Here is a 22913-nt window from a genome sequence, read left to right on the forward strand (position 1 = left end):
CATCTTTTACTAGCTCTGTGGCTTTGAGCAAAGTGACTTAACCTCTTTATGTTTCAGGCCTCTACTGTATAAAAGGAGGATGAGAGTACCTACTTCATAAGGTTATTATGAACATTGAATTAATAAGTCTAAAGCGCTTGGTGCCTAGAATAGAGTAAGCACTATACTTGTCTACTCTGGTCATTGTTACCAAGTGTGCTCTGTGCTGTATCCTCAAAGCCTCACCAGAACTTGGCATACAGTTAGCTACTCAGTAAGTAATATTTTAGTGTAACAGATACTTTAGTCTTATAAAAATATAAGAACCTCTCCCTTATACCCTATGTAAAAATTCACTCATTATGGATCAAAGACCTAAATGTAAGAGTTAAAATTCATAGAAGAAAACAAAGGTATAAATCTTCATGACCTTGGATTAGGCAACAATTTGTTAAATATGACATCAAAAGTACAAGCAACAAAGCAAAAACAATAAATTGGGCTTTATTAAAATTAAAAATATTTTCACAACAAAGAAAGTGCTTACTGCTAAAAAAGTAAAAAGACAAAACACAGAATATGAAAAAATATTTGTAAATCATATATATGATGAATCTAATACCCAGAATAAACAAAGAACTCAACAACTTAAACAATCCAGCTTAAAAATGGGCAAAGGACATGTAGACATTTCCAAAGAAGATACACAAATGGCCAAAACTAGCACGTGAAAAGATGCTCAACATCATTGTCATTAGTGAAATGCAAATCAAAACCACAATGAGACCACTTCACATCCAGTAGGATAGCTAGTTAGAAGAAGGAGGAGAGGAAGAGGAAGAAGAAGGAGGAGGAGGAGGAAGATGAGGAAAGAAGGAAGGAAGGAAAGGAGGGAGGGAGGAAGGAAGGAAGGAAAAAGACAGAAAAGAAAGAAGAAAGGAGAAGTGTTGGAGAGGATGTGGAAAAATTGGAACTCTAAAACATTATAGGTGGAAATATAAAATGCTGCAGCCATTATGGAAAGAATTTTTGTAGTTCCTTAAAAAGTTAGGAAGAGTTACCCTATGACCCAGCAGTTCTTCCCCTAGGTATATACCCAAGAGAACTGGAAATATATGTTCATGTAAAATCTCATGCATGGATATTCACAGCCTCTTTAGTTGTAATAGCCAAAAAGTGGAAACAATCCAAATGTCTATCAGCTAATGAATGGAAAACCAAATGTGACATATCCATACAATGGAATATTATTCAGTCAGAAAACAATGAAGTACTCATACATGCTACAACATGGATGAACCTTGAAAAAACATTATGCTAAGTGTAAAGAAACCAGACACAAAAGGCTGTGTGTTGTGTAATTCTGTTTATATGAAATGTCCAGACTAGACTAAACCATAGAGACAGAAAGTAGATTAGAGATTGACAGGGACTAGGAGAAGGGGGTGGGGAGTGACTGTTTACTGAGTGTGAGGTTTCTTTTAGGAGTAATGAAAATGTACTGAAATTAGGCAGTAATAATTATTGCACAACTCTGAACATACTGAAAACCACTGAACTGCACACTTTATTTTTTTAAACATTTCTTATTGAGTTATAGTCATTTTACAATGTTGTGTCAAATTCCAAGGTAGAGCACAATTTTTCAGTTATACTTGAACATGCATATATTCATTGTCACATTTTTTTCCGCTGTGAGCTACCACAAGATCTTGTATATATTTCCCTGTACCGTATAATCTTGTATATATTTCCCTATTCCGTATAATCTTGTTTATCTATTCTATATATGCCTGTCAATATCTACAAATTTTGAACTCCCAGTCTATCCCTTCCCACCCCCCACCACTTGGCAACCACAAGTTTGTATTCTATGTCTATGAGTCTGTTTCTGTTTTGTATTTATGTTTGGTTTTGTTTTGGTTTTTTTTTTTGTTTTTGTTTTTTTTTTTTTGGTTCCACATATGAGTGATCTTATATGGTATTTTTCTTTCTCTTTCTGGCTTACTTCACTTAGAATGACATTCTCCAGGGATAGCCATGTTACTGCAAATGGCGTTATGTTGTCATTTTTATGGCTGAATAGTTTTCCATTTGTATAAATATACCACCTCTTCTTTATCCAGTCATCTGTTGATGAACATTTAGGCTGTTTCCATGTCTTGGCTATTGTAAATAGTGCTGCTATGAACATTGGGGTGCAGGTGTCTTTTTGAAGTAGGGTTCCTTCTGGAGTGGGATTCCTGGGTCATATGGTAAGTCTATTCCTAGTCTTTTGAGAAATCTCCATACTGTTTTCCACAGTGGCTGCACCAACCTTGCATTCCCACCAGCAGTGTAGGAGGTGAACTGCACACTTTAAAAGGGTTAAAATGATGAATTTTCTTTTATGTGAATTACATTTCAATTTTTAAAAAAATACATATGAAAACAAAACCTTAAATGGACATTTCTAAGAGTGTACTTTCTGTACATATTTTGAACATTTTCACCTTTAACTTTAGGGAATGAGCATCTGTTTTATCAATACTAAAATCAGAATCATTATAATTTTTACCGTATATATAAAAGTTTTTAAAATGGTGAAATGTCCACTATAGGAGTGGAAACATATTGAATAAGATGTATGAGGAAATGCTTACCTTTTTTATATTCCCATCTTGTTTACATACCTTAGCCATATTAAAAAGGGATGTCTAATATTTTAGGACTAGTTTTTAATACTATACTCCTTAATTTGAGAACATTTCAGTTCAAAACTAATATATTTAACCAATGAGAGGCAATGTATAAATTTTAAAATATATGTTCCATCTCTTTGGAAAAAAGTAATTTTTAAAATATTTCTGGTTTTGAGTTATGGGTGACCTTTGTCATAACTATTGTTAAATATTCTTGAGATTGAAAAAAGAGTACAAATACTTATGCTAAATATTGCCTAATGTTGACAGTACAAAAATGTGTGGCTCTGAGTAATGGTTAAAACAATTATTTGACTAAATTCTCATAATCAACCATTTATTGAATGCCTAACATGTCCAGGTGCCATCCTCTGCATTTACATTTTTAACTCATTTATTCCTTATAATAAGCCAATGAAGTGAATACTATTATCTACATTTTCCTTACAATGAGTAGAGGCAGTCAGGGTAGCCAGAGATACACCTACTAGTGTGAAGTCAATATTTGAACCCAAACAGTCTGTTTGCAGAATTCAAACTCATAACCACTACGCTGTGTTCCACTATATGCCTCACAAATATTTGTTTCCATTGGAAAAAGCAGTCACTTTATGTTTTGTAAGATATTAATGCTTTGCTAGGAATGATGTTTTCAGAGTTTAAATGATATAACTAGTTTCTAAAACTGGCATAAATTTCTTAGGAGGTGACTAAAATATATGATGATTATTGTATTTTCTAGGTGATTAGTGGACTTGATTCTAAGCATAAATAAATTTGATCCTGAAAAGTAAAAGTTATAACTTAGACTAATTTATGATGTGGCACAAGATTATGTTTACTAATCCAATGCTGTATATTATCTTTATGATTCTGGCTAATAAAAAATAAAATAATTGTATATGCTTTCCTCCTCCAGGAAACTTTTTTGTACTTTTTTCTTTGCATTATTTCTCTATTAACTCTTCACAAAACAATGTTTTCTGTATATTTTTTTGTAGCCACTCGGTAGGTCACTCAGTAGGTCAGCTTCCAAGAAAGAAAAGGAAAATTGGAATTCAATGTCTCTTAATCAGAGATTTTAAATTCTGTTTTCGTTGTTAAAGGAAGAGACATAGGCTTGCAGGTGCAAAACTAGCTTTTGATATGGGCAAAATAAATGTCTTTACTGTTAGTTGTTACTTCACCCATTATTTCGGTGAATGAGTTTTTTGAATTCTAGAATTACAAACCAGTAAACAGATTTGTGCACATGCTTTATTTTTACCTTGTGGCAAACATAACAATAATTACATGTAATACATAAGTGCTAATTCCAGACTTTGCTTCAAGTATATAAATTTTTTTAAATAAGCATAGCTCTTGTTGCAACAGCATTTGGTTTTTGCTAGTATAAAAATTTGAATATTTTCCTTAAATTCTCATTCATTGGTAAAAAAATTGAACTTTATACTTTATATATAAACCCTTTGCCTCTGTTTTAGAAATATCTATATTGTCATGATTTTATATTTGAATCAGTTTTAAGATGTCAATTTTTAATGCATTAGAAATTTCTAGTATTGCTAGTATTACGATTTAAGAAAATTGTCTTTTTTTTGTTTTTTGGCACAGATACTCAGTAATGTGTTGTTCTGTTTTCTTAGGAACTTCCTGCACCATTACTTGATGATAATTGTAAAAAAGATTTTGATGAAGACGTGTGTAATCATGAAACACCAGAATCTAACATTAAGATGAAAATAGCTTGGCGTTACCAGTTATTACCCAAGATGGAGGCAAGTCAACAAACTATTTCTAAAATTTGCAAATATGTTTGTTTTCATTTTTTAGGCTCTCCAGTGGTATTCTTGTTATTCTTTAAATACAATACAATGTGTATTTGTTTATTTAAATAACTAGTTATTTGTAGAGTATCGCATCAAGATGATTTTTTTCCCAGTTTTACTGTGAAATAATTGACATACATCACTCTATGAGCTTAAGACACACAGCATGATGGTTTGATTTACATATATTGTGAAATGATTGCCACAACAGGTTCATTTAACTTTTATCATCTCTTATAGCTAGAATAAAAAAAGAAAGCAAAGAAAAATGGAAAAATTTTTCTCCTTATGATGAGAACTCTTAGCATTTACTCTTTTAACAACTTTCCTTTACATTATACAGCAGTCTTAGCTATAGTCATCATATTGTACATTATATCCCTAGTATTTGTTTATTTTACAACTGGAAGTTTGTGCCTTTTGACCACCTTCCTTCAAATCTCTCTTGCATGACCCTCTGCTTCTGGTACTCAAAGTATAAACCCTTTTTTCTATGAGTTAGTCTTTTGTTTTGTTTTTTAGATTCTGCATATAATGAGATCATACAGTACTTGTGTTTCTCTGACTTATCTCTCTTAAAATAATGCCATTATGTTCTATCCACCTTGTTGCAAATGGCAAGATTTTCTCATTTTTTATGGCTGAACAATATTCCATTAATATATCTCACAGCTTTTTTATTCATTTATTCATCAGTGGACCCAGGTTGTTTTCCATTTCTTGGCTTTTATAACTAATGCTGCTATGAACATGGAGGTGCAGATATCTTTTGAGTTAGTGTTTTCATTCCCTTTGGATATATTCCCAGAAATGGAATTGCTAGATCATATGGTAGTTCTATTTTTAATTTTTGGAGAATCCTACATATTGTTTTCCATAGTGGCTACACCAGTTTACAATCCCACCAACACAAACACAAGGGTTCCCTTTTTTCCATATCCATGCCAACATTTGTCATCTCTTATCTTTTCCATGATGGCCATTCCAGCAGGCATGAGGTGATTATCTTAACAACATTGTGGTTTTAACTTGCATTTCCTTAATGACTAATGTTGTTGAGCATCTTTTCCTGTGCCTGTTGACCTTTTCAATATTTTCTTTGGAAAAATGTCTGTTCAGGTCCTTTGCCCATTTTTTAAGTAAGTTATTTGGTTTTTTGTTATAGAGTTATATGAGTTTTTATGTATTTTGGATATTAACCCCTTATCAGATATATGGTTTGCAAAAACTTTTCCCCAATCCATAAGTTTTCTTTTCACTTTATTGATGGTTTCTTTGGCTATACAGAAGCTTTTTAGTTTGACGTAGTCACATTTGCTTATTTTTTATTTTGTTGCTTGTGCTTTAGGCATCATATCAAAAAAATTATTACTAAGACCCATGTCAAGGAGCTTTATTCCTGTTTTCTTCTAGGAGGTCCATGGCTGCAGATCTTATATTTAATTCTTTAATCCATTTTAAGTTAATTTTTGTGAGTAGTATAAAGTAGAGGTCCAGTTTCATTCTTTTACATGTGAATATTCATTGTTCCCAGCACCATTTATTAAAGGGAATGTCTTTTCTCTATTGAGTATTCTTTGCTACTTTGTCAAATATTAGTTGATCATATAAGCTTGGGTTTATTTCTGGGCTCTCAATTCTGTTTCTTTGGTTTGTTTGTCTGTTATTAAGTCAGTTTTGATTACTGTAGCTTTATAGTATAGCTTAGAATTAGGAAGTATAATGGTCCCTGCTTTGTTCTCCTTCCTCAGAATTTTTTTGGCTATTTGGAGTCTATTGTGGTTTCATATAAAATTTAGTAGTATTTTTTTTCTACTTCTGTAAAAAATGCCATTAAACTGCTAATAGGGATTGCATGGAATGTATAAATGGCTTTTGGTAGTATTAGCATTTAAGCAGTATTAATTCTCCCGATCAGTGAACATGGAACACCTTCCCATTTATTTGTATCTTCTTCAATGTCTTTCATCAGTGCCTTGTAGTTTTCAGTGCAGAGATTTTCCTCTTCCTTGGTTATATTTATTTTTAAGTGTTTTATTGTTTTTGATGCTATTGTAAATGAGATGACATTTCCTAAAAAAACTATGGCACTTTTTTTTTACACAAATAGATTATTTTTATTTATTCTGCAATCTCCACATAGAATCTTTTATTCTAGGGTTGCAAGCCAGAGTAAGTGAACTAGTTAAGCTATTTCTATCCAGTATAGTTACCTATGAATATTCAAAATAATTAGTGATTCTTTGGAATTACTAATTTATTCCTGTACATTTCATTTTTTTTTTAATTGAAGTATAGTCAGTTTACAATGTTGTGTCAGTTTCTGGTGTACAGCATTAATGTTTCAGTCATACATATACATATATATATTGCTTTTTATGTTCTTTTTCATTATAGGTCACTATAAGATGTTAAATATAGTTGCCTGTACATTTCATTTTCAACCATTACATTTTCTAACTCAGCTGTCTGGTAACCTTACATATCTAGGATAGACTAAGAGACAGGAGGTGAGGGGAAATTTTCTGAGAAGTCAAAACAGATGTCAGTAAATCTGCCCACTAAAACTCACGAATTCTGCTCCTATTGAAGGCCCATCCATTTGTTTATTTCTTTTATTCATTTTTCAGAACGCTTTAATGTCTATAAGGCATTGTCATATTGATAGAAAAGAGGAGGAAGTTCTATCTGAGTAAGATACAATTGCCATAGTCCACCCTTCTCTTCTGTTCCATTTTGACATCAGTGTTACCTTTCCCAAGGACAGATATATGTTTACAACACTCCTTCACTGCAAGTGCCTAATTTGGTTTCCTACTTCTACTGCTCTCTTCTAAATGCTTGGCAGACTGTCAATCATATTACCCTCCTGCCAAACTTAGACACAGCCTTAAGATCCTCTGCAGAGTGTCTGGGTGGTCACTAACAGTTAATGAGAATTATAATGTGAGGTGAAACCTTGTCATTACAAGCCCACAGTATGAAATATAAACTTCTCAAGATTGTATACAAGATTTATACAACCTAATCCAAATCTCTGTCCTTTGTGTGTATAAAACGCTATAAAATGCCCTTCCTATGAGAATTGCTTCTTGTGAATTGCTGGTATTTCTGTTGATGTTTTTTTCACTTTCTTGTTTCCCAACTCATCCTTCTTCAAGTACAAATAAGATGAAATTACCTAGTTTCTTATGTTTGTTCTCATAGCTCTTTATATATTTTAAAGTACATACATATAGTTCATTGTTAGTATAATTCTTTGCTCCACCAGACAGAGTTGTCTAGAGACGAGAGCTTGTTTTATTTTCTCTTGTATCTCAAGCACCTGTATTAATGCCATTTATTCACTCAGTCAGCAAATGTTGATTAAGCATCAGCTGTATACCAGTATGAAATATGTTGTAATAGGTGAATATTAAGCAAGGTAAATTGTTCTAATTTAGATGGGAAAGATATTTGAATAATACCATTCTTAATGTATGATTTAAATGACTGTGAACAAACTACAAATTAGAGAGAGGATATTTGCAGCTAATATAATGGAATAAGGAATAAATTGTCCTTATATATAAGACTTTTAAAATGAATAAGGAATAGTCCACCAACCCAATTTTAACAAAACAGGCAAAAATATGAAAAATAAATTTAGGTGGCTCCTAAACATACAAAAACAGATGCCCAATTTCAATTATAATAAAAGAAATGCAAATTAAAACTATATTGACCTGCCATTTTTCTCTTATTAGATTGTCAATAATCCAAAATGTTTGGTAAGACACTAAATTAGCAAACGTGGAGAAAAGCTAATACTCTCATATTATGCTAGTGGGAATATAAATATGTACAGCTTTTGTGGAAAGTAACTTGGCAGTTTCCTTCAAAATTATAAAAACATATACCCTTTGATTCTTTTGGAAATTTGCATCATGAATATGTTTACTCAGATGTAAAATGAAATATGTGTGACCCACTTATGTAGCATGTTTTTAATAGCAAAAGATTGGAAATAATCTGAATGTCCGTCAGCAAGCAACTAGTTAAATAAATTATGGTATATGTGTACAGTAGTACACCATACATTTGTATTAAAAAATAAAAAGAAGCTCTATGTATTCAGCGTTGTTGCAGGTATAGCATACATTGTGATTGAGAACTGGGTACAAGAGTCCAGAATAAATGTAGTTATTCTGCTTACAAAAATGTGAGTTAATTGATAAAGATTGAAACAGACAAGGAATGTAGGACTAGCACTTGAGAACCACAATGACAAAGAACTTCATGTCTTTAATCTGGCAGATTCACTTAAGCAACTGGACTTAGTGGTGACTCTTGTAAAGAGTGACTGTATTCTAATTTTTCTACTGGTGTGTTCTGAAAGAGTCATTGAGAACATAAGCTCTAAGTTGAATTTAGTTCAATGAGATTTTGGTCTTTTCATTAGTCATTAACATTCTTCAGATAAAACTGTCAGTGAAAACATATAAGTAGTTGAAACTTTATGCCTTTTTTCTTACTGCTTGTTATAAAATCTGTTTAAACATGGGAAGAAAGTCCTTCGTTTCTTTATAATTTTTTTAATGTATTATAATTATAGATGTTGATCCTACCCCCTTTTACATGTAAGTGAATATTGCTTATTAAATTTTTCTTTTTAGAGCATGGTGTGCTTGCAGTTGTTACTATGGGAGTAAACTTGTCAGAGGTTACATATTAACACATAAACCCAGTACTGAGATTTCAAGGCTTACAGCTTGAGTGTTATAAAAATTATGCTCTTCTTACAATGATCTTCTCCAGATAACTTATTTTCCCATTTTCTTCAGAGCTCCACTAAAACATCACTTTATCAGGAATGCTTTCCTTTGTCATTCTGGAGAAATAAAACCACTCTATCATTGCCTTTCACTGCCATATTTTTCTTCAGGGTACTTATCATCACCTAGCAGATAACGTATCGTTTCCTCCTACTAGAGCTCAGTGAGAGAAAGACTTTGACTATTTTATTTGACTGGCATATAGTAGGTGCTCACTAGTTATTTGTTGAATACATGAGCTAATGAATTATATAGTATGGGAAATAAATGTTAAAGTGAATTAAGTGGCAGTAATTAATACACACAAAAATAACAGCTTATTTTGAATTTATAGTCAATGGTCAAACTTAAGTTTACTAGTATTTACAAATGAGTTCTGTCAAGTTTAGCAAATAGGATCATTTTCTGGCCTCTTTACTTTTCTTTGAAATGTTACTACCATGTATATTTGCCTGTCACAGAAATTTTATATATGATGATTTGCCAAGACTGATAGACTTTGGTGATCACTTACATTATCTACTTTGCATATCCAGACTCTGCTTCGCCATTATCAGTTTAAAAACAGCAACAAGAAAATCCTGGGTTTTCTGTATTTTGGGGGGACAAAATATAGTTAACACTATTATCAGTAAAGATTAAACAAGTAGTCCAAAACATAACATAACAGAAAGGCAATCTGTTGATTATCAGAGATGTCTTTTAATATAAGTTGTCACCAGGTCCTAAGAGTTTAGTCATATTCCCATTTAGGGAATGCAAAAAAAGATAAGAAAATGTACACCTAAATAAATAACAACAGCTCAGTGAAGTAATGCTTCTTCCATTTGGAGGGGTATGTAGTTTTTAAAAGCCTACCTTCCCACATCCTGTGATTTTGATTTTCTTCCTAGATGAACATGCCTTCTTCTTTCCTGTCCAATTATCCAACCCTCCTCCCTCTTTATCCCAAGAATTGATAGCCTACAGCATATTCTGAGACTTAATTTTTTTTTCAGTATTGTAGAGCTCTAACGACCAAGGCCTACAACAGCTCAAGCAATTTATGACAGCATATTAGATCTTTATTATGTTAAATCCTCGTTATGCTTTAGCTTTCTGTCTTGGCTGTTCAGCTACAACAGTCCTGTGATAGATGTGTGCATGTTGCAGGTGACAAAACATACCATTTTTCCAATAAAGCAAAGAAATTGCAAAGGATAGTGATGGATCTTCTGATTCTCTAGTAAATCAAGACACAATAACAATCATCAATAATATTTATGTAGTGCTTTATAATTTATGAAATATTCATTTCTAGTGTTGCATTAGATTTTCACAATAGCCTAGTGAAATAGTTATTATTAGCTCTAATTTCTGGTGATTGAACGGAGGTTCGAAATGAGACCATTTGGGTTCTTGCTTTCTGTTATGCCATACTGAGAAATAAGAAATGATAATAACAATAAGAAGATGTCTTATCTAGACCATTTATTTGTGGTATAGCTTTTTTCTGAATTTTATTTCTTTCTAATGTACCAAAGGTGAGGGATGATACTGTTTTGTTGCTCTGTGCTCCTCCTAGACCCACATCAGGGTTCATTTCCCTTTAGCATAGTAAGTTTTTACTGAACCATTCCATTTTACTCTCTTCCACAGTTGACAAAGTTAAGAGTTAGTATATGAATGCGAAACAGAAGTTGTCATAGTGTAAAACTAAACAACATGTTCTTATCAAACTGAGTAAATTGAATAATTATTGATGATGGTTTGATTCTTCTTAAAGTGTTTTTTTTTCAGAAAGTTAATAGTTTTTCATGGATTATTACTATTATTATTATTATTATTATTATTATTATTATTATTAGATTTAAAGCATTTAGTGACACCTTTTTAGAGAAAATATTTTAAGTTTTCATTTTACAATTCTAGGCCTCAGGAGATGTCACAGCATTCCAAAAATTTGATTATATGTTAATGCTATGTGTCTTGGGTAGGAAAAAACTTACAAAATTGTTTTTTCCTTTTAGAGTATATTTAAATGATCATTTTCATTTTTTAATTGAAGGATTAAAGTTTCTATCATTGATAAAATATTGTCTACTATGTGAATATTTTAGTTGCTCTCTCTACTCTTAATTTCTAAAAAAATTAACAATTTATTTATAAGAAAAGCTTCCAAATTTATTTTTACATTTTAATGAATTATTTGTGTTCTATATGTAAACTATCACAGCATGAAATCAATCTTCTGCCTTGATTCATCCCAAATCTGAGATTGTATCACATTAATATTATAATTAGAAACATTGATAGAGACGGCAGCTTAAAAAGCATACTTTCCTTCTTGGCAATTTAGTATATTTCTCAAAGTGCATAGGACTTCAAGAACCTTCAGTCCACTAATAAATTTATTAACTCAAACTTAAAAGGAGGGAAAAGTCTCTCTTTCTTTCTCTCTCCCCATGGCCAGTCCGCTAAAATAGATTATTCATGCTTATTTGATTCAGGTAGGCTTTTGCAAGCTTCCCTACTAGGCCTGGGAATGTGGTACATTGAGGCCTTTTCATAGGCCCCTGACATAGACCAAGCTTTTATTGCATGGTGTTTTATTATTACCAAATCCTAGTCTCCACCCAGTTTGTAGGCACTCTGCTTATTCTTTTGAATCAGGAAAGGTTATCACCTACCTTAATCCATGCAGCAGTGTGGATTAAGGACACCAGTGTGCCCCAGGATTCTCAAAGAGGATCCTGGAAACTTCTTGTTTCTTCTTTTTTGCTGTCTTTACTAAATTCTATTGGGCCTTAGGGGGATTTGCATCTGAAATGGGCAACCTGGTGTTTTTCTCAATGAAGACATCAGATCAAAGTTCAGTTAGTCAAGGCCTTTCTAAAACATTAAGGGGGCTTGGACTTACACAATAAAAAGATGAGCTCTAGCAGAGATTGCAGTAAAAACATTCTGAACTATAATCCGGATAAAGAATAGATTATAGGCCAAAGAACAGACCTTGTTTAAATTGCTTTAGGCTAATAACTTTACATTTAAAACTTTACGCCCTATTTTTAAGAAACAAATTTTAATGTGACATGATGTATATGTCAGTACATTCTTGGCAAATAGATAAATCATGTTTTTGGAACCATACTTATGGGAAAGATTAGAGTAAGCCAATTAACAGGTCTCTTTCATTAATGAAAATAAATAGTACCTATGGAGGGATGAACAGCCATTTTATTTAGAAAATAAATGTCAAACTTTGAGAATATAAAGTTTCTATTAAACTTTAAATTTTTTATTCTATATTACTATGTAATTTGATGTTTGTAGGCATTTAATTCAAGAATATAACTTCTTGAAGTCTTAAAATGCAAGTATCTAGTGATAAGCAAATACCTGTTTCTTCTCTAAATTACAAAGTTATCAGTTATTTAGTAAAATAAGAACCTACTAATGTATAATTCTTCAGTTTCTGTAAAGATTATCTAGATTTGTTGAATGTTCTGAAACTTGTCTGTTTTGTAGCATTCAGGACAATGGAAGTTAAGTAAAATTGGATCAGAGATTTCATTAGAAACTATTGCTAGACAGAATCTGTTAGTAGTTCAGTTTTGGATACAGGTATATTTGGATCGAGATATATTTCTAATGTGCTAAATGAAAGAAGAAAAGCCCAAAATCCACTCAAAGCAATATAATTATAATGTTATATTAGTAGGCTTCAACTATGCCATGTAAATAAATTCAACATCAATAGTTACTAGAGTTTCTTATACCAAAGGTAATTGTTTGGAGAAATTGTTAGTAGAGGGCACAAAATGGAATTATCAATGAACAAATGAATACGCCAGGTTTCTGATTTATCTAATACAGCTTGTGTACATTCTCCCACTTTATCATGTACTTGTTCCTATCTGGAATACCCCTGTATATTTTATACTGTTAGTTTAATTTTAAGTTTGTTAGAAATATTGAATAATGTGCATATTCATGGTCTTAGGAGAACTTAGTTTTAAAATGATGCTCTGTTTAATATATAAATAGCTAGTTTCTTTTGAGCCCCTCTCCAATGAATTAATTTGGTATAAGTTTTTATTGAGTTCTTAGCAACTACATATTTCTTTTATTATTAAAACCTGAAGTCTTACTCACAGACTGAGAACAAACTTATGGTTACCAGGGGGTAAAGGGTGGGAAGGGATAAACTTGGAGTTTAAAATTTGCAGATACTACTATATATAAAATAGATAAATTTTATATTGTATAGCCCAGAGAACTATGTTCAATATCTTGTAGTAAACTATAGTGAAAAAGAATATGACGAATGTATGCATATGTAAGACTGAAACATGCTATACACCAAAAATTGACACAACATTGTAAACTGACTGTACTTCAGTTAAGAATAATTTTTTTAATTAGAAAAAAAATTTGTAAAAAAAAAACTGAAGTCTTAAACATTAATTGAGTTATGTATATAAAGTTTTTTATTAAGAAAGATATTCAGTATAGCAAAAAAAGCAAAGAAGCATTTAAATTCTTATGAAACTTAGGGAACTACCAGGAGTGAAGATACATGGGAAATGTAAAGGTTGATTTACAGCTATAGATAGTTCAAAACAATAAAGGTTGTTGCATGCTTCTTTGAAATTTAATAGTCTGTGTGTATCAGCTCTTCCTTATTAGCATTAAAATGCATAAATATATCAGTGTTTTGCTGAATATAGGACACATACATTGTAGTTTTTAAAAAACTATTTTTTAATGACTAAAATGGGTTTTCTTATCAGGCTGGACCGGTATCATCTTCAAGGTTTGGTCACTATTATGATGTATCAAAAAGGATACCTCAAGAACTAATTGAGGCTTCAAAATGGCATGGATTTTTTCTTCCAGAGAAAATATCGTCAACTCTTAATGTAGAATCTTGGTAAGTTAATGATTTCACTTCTGATTTCAGAGGTAAATAAAATGTTTTTTTCCCACATTCTTTGAAAGAATACATATTTAAAGGTACATATCCTAATAAATGTTAGTTTTCTATATAATATGCAACCTTAATTGTACATATGTTTCATATTATTTCATTGTATATGATTTTCTACTTTTTCTGGTCCTGGACTTGTTGGACCCCTGTTACTCTTAATTTGCAACTTGAAAGGTCTGGATACCGAATTTACTATACCTGCTGTTTTTATTTTCAATAAAATGTGAAATAGTTCTATGTCAGGCTCTTTCAGCCCTAAATGCACATAGATACCTATTATTTATTTATAATAATAGCAATGAAAATGGTATAAAGTCAAGCTGTTGCTCCATGTTTTTTGATAAGTGCTCTTTCTGAAAGTAAACACTCATGTGTTTTCCAGTATTTTATTTATTAAGGCTTTCTATTTCTAGTCCTGCTGTAAATAAAGCAGTCTATTTTTTTCAGATGACTTACGAGAATTTAGGGTTTGAGTTTTACAATGAAAAGTTTTAAGTATTAAACTAACACAACATATTTATAGTGCTGCTAACTTTATTAAGGCAAAACCCTGAAAATTACAGTAATTGACATTGAATAATTTATAAAGTGTTAAGAATATTTAATTTCAATTCTTATTGCAGTTGGATCAAGGGAAAGTAATTCACAGAGTAGGTTGTCACCTCTGTTTTCTTTCACACTATAAAACCATTACCTTCCAAGTGAGATGAGTTATTAAATGGAAGATTTAATAGACAAGAAGTTGTGAATGGAAATGACTTAAAAATCTAGAGTCTCTTTCCCAGAAATATTACCTGAAAATTTAGTGAAGACTATCCTATTTATTTTTACTAAATCTGTTTCCAAAAAAAAAAATTAATTATTGTGTTCTCCAGCCTGTATGGCTTAGAGACTTACCCAAAGTGGTGTTTTGGTGATGTCTTACTGTTAATAGCTACCTGCTATGTGTCAGTCACTCTACTACATCTTTAATTTGTTACCTAGTGTAATCCTTGTATCGATCCTATAGAAGTTTGTATTCCCATTTTCCAGAGAAAGAGACCAGAATTCACAGACATGAGTTATCTGAGCCTCAACTATTAAGTGATAGAGCCAGAATTTTAATTTAGTCAGAATATCCTTTCTTTTCCTTTTTGCTTTAATTGCTTCAAAAGATTTTGGTGTCCTTCACCTTTATTTTCTTGTATTGTAAAGAGCTCTGATAAAGAAATAAAAAAGCTAGGTTCTGATACTGAGTTCATCCTTATTGTTAACCTTGGGCAAATCCCTTAAAATCAGTGAAAATAAGTATCCTCCTATGAAAAACAGAGGCATGGTGTAGGGGACTGGGTAGAATTCCCCTTATCCTTCCTGTTTCATTCATTTTCTATTAAGTTTGAATGATTATGTTGATAATACTAGCTCCTAATTTTTGTCATTCACTGAACCAGACATACATTTATATAGGTTTGGGAAATAGGTAAAAATAGTTTCCATGATTTCTCAAATAGTAAATGTTGGAAGCCAGATTCAAAGTTAGTTCTTTCTGACTCAAAACTCTATTCTGCCTCCATTCATGGAGTTCTTAGGGAAATAAAAAATTAAAAGTGTACATTAAGTGAGATGTAAGTGCATGAAAAATAATATGGTATTACTTTTGTAATTAAAAAAAAAGTTTTAAGGATAAAACTCTTTTTAAGCTGGAAAGTACAGTTTTTTTCATTCATTCAGCAGCTAAAGAGAGGAAGAAATTAATATTTGTTGAATACCTGTTCAGTGTCAGTCACTATTCCAGACATTTGACAATGGGATATCTCATTTGATCCTCCCAACAACCCTCCCAGAGAAGGAATGTTATCCCTACTCTACAGGAAATTTGAGGTCAGAGACGCTGAGTACTTTTCCCTCTTTGCAGGCTGTAAGTGACTAAGCTCACATTCAAACCCAAGAATCCAGAACATCTGCTCTTTTCTATAACAAGCTGTCTCCATTTGCTGCTCGTGTACATGTCCAGCACACGAAGCTCAGCACCAGAAAAATTACACCTTGACTGGCTGTGAGAATATAATCTTTAAAATATATTTAGAATATTTTTTTGAGAACTAATAGTCTTGCATAGAACAGGAAAATTTATGGATTTTAATTATCAAGGCAGTATTTCATTTCATAGTAGTTAAATGATAATTCGTTTATTTCATATTAAACTTAAATGCTTAATTAAATGTAATTAAACTTTAAACATGTAATTAAATTAATTTTGAAAATGGGTACTTTACCATGTGAGATTTATTTTAATTTATGAAAAGCGTGTGCTCATTTCACTAAAATGAACTTTACTGGTTCATTTATAAAACAATAAAGCTAAGCCCTACAGTTGTCCATACTTTTCCTGTAATTAAGATTAGAGGATATAGCTGTGTCTCACTATCATATGTGAGGATATAATATATAATTTTATGATTTCTAAATGCACCGTTGAAACATACAGTTTTTTTTTACAGTAAGAAAAACTGAAGGTCACTTAAAATCTGCACTAATTTAAAATTATTGATAGGTTTGCCAATGGAAAATGTTCAATACATACAGTTTAAACTTTCAAATTAAAACCTGGGTATGAAAAACCTGAGATGTATCATAATATCACCCAGATAATTTTGTTTTGATATTTCACTGTTATAAATCTGATAATCTCAATCACAAAATAAAGATAGAAAAACCTGATTTTGAGAATAATTCTTTAGTCTACAAGTTTTTAAATTTGACATTGTTTTAAATTAAACTTTGCTAGCAGGTATGCCCAAGCACAGTTCGGTTTCCTCACTAGAAAGATACTGTCATTCCCTATTTATTAATTATGTATTAACAAATCTACTAACATATTGTTTAACCTACTTTTATTGACTGAAAGTTTGTGTCCTCCACCCCTCGCACACACACATAGAAATTCAGATCTTGAAGCCCTACTCCCCAATGTGGTGATATTTCGAGATGGGGCCTTTGGAAGTTAATTAGGTTTAGATAAAGTCATGAGGGTGAGGCCCTAGTCTGATAGGATTGGTGTCCTTAAAAAAGAAGGAAAAACACCGAGCTCCCTACTGTCTCCTTGAGTACATGCCCAGGAAAAGCCATGTGAGCTCACAGTGAGAAGGTTGCCATCTGCGACCCAAGGAATAAGCTCTTACCAGACACCAGCCCTCCTGGCACCTTGATCTTGGACTTCTAGTCTCCAGAACTGCAACAGAATAAATTTCTGTTGTTTAAGCTACCCAGTATTTTGTTCTGGTACCCCAAGCCAACTAATAACACCTACTGTGTTGTAAAATGTTACTTTTTAAAATTACAGATAATGTTAAGTCTTGAGTATTGGGTTTACATTAAATTGGTAGCAAATAGAATGATTTTGTTTTGATATGTTTCTTTAAAATTCAAGATTTTATTTTTACGTATTTATCCTAACAAAAGCTAGTAGTTTCTTACATTAGTTAAAAGATTGGTATTGATTAAGTTGAACAAACTGAATTCTGCAAACTAATTAATCTTTCTAAGAGAATTTCTAGGAGAAAATCAATGGAGAGAGGATAGGAATATTACTTAAGATTTTAGGAGTCATTTCATTTCTCTTACCCTGCCAACTCTCTTTACCAGCTTAAATGAAACTTCTGTATAAGCCTCTATATTATTTTCCTAGACAAATCGTAGCTATGCTCCTCATACATTCCTACTAGTATTCCTTTGTTCATACTTCTGTCAGAACTCTAGTCTCAGTACACTGTAATTATTTGTCTTGTCTACATTCTTATCTTCCGCTCAAGCATTGGAATCCTTGAGGAAAGAGTTACATTTTTTTCATCTATTTATTCCCTGAATCTGGGACCCAGGAATTGCATGCCAAACATTGCTCTGGTTTATGCTGTAATAAAGATCTTTTCGTGTAATTACCTTTTTTAAAAAAACTGTTGACAGTTAATGAATTAGTGAATCAATGTATAAAATATAGTAGTTACTCAAATAAACTATGACCTTGCTCTTAGCACAAAGATTTAGTGGAATGAAACCAATAACTGAAACAAAGCCATGTAAGAGTATATTTTATTTCAAAAATACAAATCTTTTAGATTGAGAAGCAGAGAACCACAATACATTTAGAAGTTGCAAATAGAAAATTCACTCACAAGAAAGGAATTTTAGAAGAGAGCTTCTAGGTAAGGTTAAACGTTCAGAACAGAAGTCATATACTATAAACTACTCTGTTAAAAGGATATAATGAATGATATATTAATACAAATCTCAGAGCTGGGAAAAAGACAAGATGTAAGTGTGAGGAGGGATTTTATCTATTTACTTATCTGCTGGTGATATAATTAAAGTAAAAAGATAATTCCAGGAACTTTAGAGAGAGAACTATTATTCTGAGCCTCACTTTGATCAATGAAGAGAAATGACCTGCATACGTGTTTTCGTTTCCTTCTTATTCCTGCCCTTCCAGAGGGCCTTTAGGTACACAGAATTTAGTTGATCATCCTAGCATCCTGGCCTGCAATTTTCATTGGTATCCATGGTTTTTGTTTTGTTATTTCCTACCTTATCTCCGCATTCCTAATCCCAGTCATCTTCCCCATAGGCATACTCTCTATCATTTATGTATATCCTTCCAAATTTCTCTTCTTCCTTTAATGAAGCAATCTTTGACCCTTGACTCCTCTTGCTCTCCTTTCTCTCTCTTCCCACATTCAGTCTTTCAGCAAATCCTGTCAGCTGTGTCTTCAGTATACCCACACCCTTTACCTCTTCCATGCCAGCCTAAGTCACCCACATTTCTTACTAGAACTCTTGGAATAACCTCCTAATTAGTCTTACTCTTTGCTTCTTAGTCTCTCCTTTTACTCTAAAATAGCCCTAGTGAATATTTTTAATATAGTGCTGTCCAGTAGAGCTTTCTGCAGTGATGGAAATTTTCCATGTCTGTGCTGTCCAAAATAGCAGCCACTAGCCACATGAAACTAAGAGTGAGTGCTTGAAATATGGCACTGAAATTTTTATTTTCTTTTCTTTTATTTAAATGTAAGTGGCTATATGTGACTATTGACTATCTTATGAGACAGTACGGTTCTACAACATAAATCAGCTCTTACCACTACTCTGGCTCAAACCCTACAAAGACTTCCCATCTCATTCAGAATATTAAACCTGCATTCTAACCGATTCATAAAGTCTGCATATCCTTACCTAACCTAATTGCTAGCTACCTCTCTGATCTCTTTGATTTCATTGGGGTTGGGGAAAAGGGTAAACGGAATATCAGGAATTCTTTCCAGGTTTCAGACATTAGAACTAGGATGGTACCATTTACAGATCTAAGTAAACATAAACATATATCTAACAATATTTATTGAACGCCTTCTCTTACGTGAACACCTTGTGTGGACCTGAGTACCTTCTATGAGCCTAATATTATGTGAAACTCTAGGTTTATTGTAGTAAATAAAGCAGCTGTTATCCTTGACCATTTATAGCTTACAATCTAGTGAGAAAGCACACAAATTTTTTTTTAATTCAGGTAAGTAAATATATATGTCATTATTTTAACTGTGATAAGTAATATAAAGACAAAGAATATTTTCCATAAATTGAGGGGAGAGTGAAAACTTTGGGCTGGGTTCAGATAAGGCCTCTCTGAAGAGGAAACATTTGAGCGGAGACCTGAAGAGTAAGAAGAAGGCAGTCATACGAAGAACACTAGGCCAGGAGTGCTCTTGCGGAGGGAGTGGCAGGCATGCTAAGAAAGGAAAGAACTTAGAGTTTGCAAGGACCTAAAAGGCCATGTTGCTGAACTAGAATGAGTGATAGCAAGGACTAGAAAGAGGATGAGTTCAGAGAGTTAGGCCAGAGTCATATCATTCTTTTAAGAAATTCCTTCATAAAGGGGCAGAGAAAAAGCAATAATTAGAAGAGGTTTAGGTGAGAGAATTGCTTGGGGGGAGTTTTTCGGGTTTTTTTCCTGCTCTGTTTAAATGTGAATGGGAAAAATTCATTTAAGAGGGAATAGATGAAGATATAGAGGAGGGAAAAGTGGTTTCCAGCTATATGTCACTGAGCAAATTACTAAACGACTTGAGAAAATTCCTAAGCTGCTCACTATCTCTGTTACCCATTTATGAAATTGGTCTAAAAGTAATACTCTTTGAACAGTACTTGTTATATAGAAAATACTAAATAAATGTTAGTGGGTAGTTGGAGTGTTTTCTGGAAAAGGCAGGAAGTGCCCCAGAGCAAGTGTGCAAGGATTGGCCTCTAAGATATAATAACATTTCCTCCACTGGAGGGAAGGAAGGAAAGGAAGCAGAAAAGAACAGTGTAGATGCAAAAAAAAAAAAAAAAATTGGTTTGTACAGTTGGAGGCAGAGTCTTGAGTAACATTAAGGATATGGACTGATGTCTTCTCTCTACCCAGTGAATAATAGTTCATCAAACTGTTAACAGTGTTCACCTCTGGGGATGGATTTGGGGTATTTTTTTTCTATTCCTTGTCTGTTTTATATATTTGGATTTTTATGATGAACAAACATCTTTATAATGGAGGGGTATTTCAAATAAGTTTTGAAAGCCCAGTCATATGGGTATAATATAGTGAAATCCCTAACTTATATCTCATATCAAACTATATTTTAAAAGTTCAGATGCAATACATGAAATTGTTTAAGTAATAGAAGAAATATAAAGAGAATGTTTTAAACTCTTAGAGTGGAGAAATAGCAATGAGTATATCTGATGATTCTCCATTTGAAGAAACCAGGACTGTCAAGAAATGTTTGAGTCAAAGGAAAGAAAAAGGTACACCTGTGACATCTTTTTATGCTTAAAAGTGCTTAAAGAATGATGAGGGCATGTCAAAAGGATACAGAAGCCAGCCCAAAGAAACTCCCACTGGCCAAATAAGAGACAATTGGAGCATCAAAATAAATAAATATAGTAATGGATTATAATCCATTTAAGAAAGTAAGAAGCCATGCATACTTGCTGATACAAATGAATGAATAAATAAGTTATTGAGGAACAAGATATTTACATAGCCTCAAAGCACCTCCGCACAAAATACTTACTACTACAAAGGGGAAAGTATGAATTTATGATGGAAAAGCCGAGCAGACATCAACTTAATCAAGTTAGTATCACCAGTAATGGGGCAAGTTGAAATTGTGTATCACCTGATAGCATGCAATGAAAATAATTGAGCAACACTTCTGCAGTATTCCTACCAAATATATAAAAATAATTTAAACCTAATCATGAGGAAACATCAGATAAACTCAGATTGGAAATATTCTATCCAATAGTTGGCCTGTGATTCTCACGTGTCAGGACCATAAAAGTCAAGGAAAATCTGAGGAAGTTGCAGATTCAAGCAGACTGAAATGAGACATGACAACTGACTGCAGCATATGATTCTGAACACAGTCCTTTTGCTATAAAGGATGATACTAGGACAAGTGGTAAAACTTGAATGGTGTCTGAAGATTAGATGATAGTATCAGTTTCCTAATTATAGCAATATCCTAAGTCAGATGGTTATATTATCGTTATGTAGGACAATGCTCTTGTTTGTAGGAATCATACCCTAAATTATTAAGAAGTGATAGGTCATCATGTGAGCAACTTATTGTCTCGTGAAACAGGGAAAAAGAGGTTTTTGTTCTGTATCTGTAACTTTTCTATAAATTTGAGATTATTTCAAAATTTTTAACAAAAAATTAAGAAATATAAATGTGTGTGTATATATAAATGTATATATATAGTATATATATCTTTACCTGTAAATATTATATGTAAAATATATTTTATATTTACTTTATATCTATATAAATATATAGCAATATACTTTATAAGTGTATAAAAATATATAAATATTTAGTAAATTAAGACCATGTTTAAAATTGGTAAGAACAAGTTGCATCCTAATATAAAATGGGCAAAAGATACCAAGAGGATGTTCTCAAAAGTAGATACAGAAATAGCCAATAAGCCTAACTAGTAATCAAAGAAATGTAAACAAAAAACAAAGAGGTACCATTTTTCAACTATCAACTATTTAAAATGATAATGCCATGCACTAAAGATAGTGTGGAGAAACAAATCACTCATGTTAATTGTACAAGTGTATATTGTTAAAACAGCTCTAGGAAAGGATATCAAAAGTTAGAGTGTACAGTACCATTGTTGCCATCATAGCATTTATTTCTCCTTTGGGAAAAAATATAATTATCTGAGCAAATACTTTTAACCTAGACAGTCAGCTTTCTTTTCCCTATCCCTTTCTTTGGTGAAAAAACACGTTTGGAATTCAATTTCTCCTTAAATATAGGCCCATGAATGAACAGTGGCCATATTCCCTGTGCCTCCCACATTATTTAGCTCACTTCTGAAAGTGTTTTAAAAGACTTAGTAAACAAAAACACTAATTCAAAAAGATACATGCACCCCAATCTTCATAGCAGCCTTATTTACAAAATAGCTAAGATATGAAATCAATCTAAGTGTCTAACAACAAATGAATGAATAAAGATGTGGTATATATACACAGTGACATATTACTCAGCCATAAAAAAGAATGAAATTTTGCCATTTGCAACATGGATGGACCTGGAGGGTATTATGCTTAGTGAAA

The 22913-nt window shown here is 32.3% G+C and overlaps 1 protein-coding gene across 1 annotated transcript in view; it reads left to right on the forward strand.

Moving 5' to 3' along the window:
• Nucleotides 1–22913, forward strand: part of ELP4 (elongator acetyltransferase complex subunit 4) — a 209770-nt gene that overhangs the window by 45902 nt on the left and 140955 nt on the right. The window contains exons 4-5 of the mRNA XM_032488404.1: nt 4307–4438; nt 14076–14215. Of these exons, the coding sequence (XP_032344295.1) occupies nt 4307–4438; nt 14076–14215 (272 nt within the window). The remainder of the gene's footprint in view (nt 1–4306; nt 4439–14075; nt 14216–22913) is intronic.

Source organism: Camelus ferus, chromosome 10, assembly GCF_009834535.1.
Source record: "Camelus ferus isolate YT-003-E chromosome 10, BCGSAC_Cfer_1.0, whole genome shotgun sequence".
NCBI lineage: Eukaryota > Metazoa > Chordata > Mammalia > Artiodactyla > Camelidae > Camelus > Camelus ferus.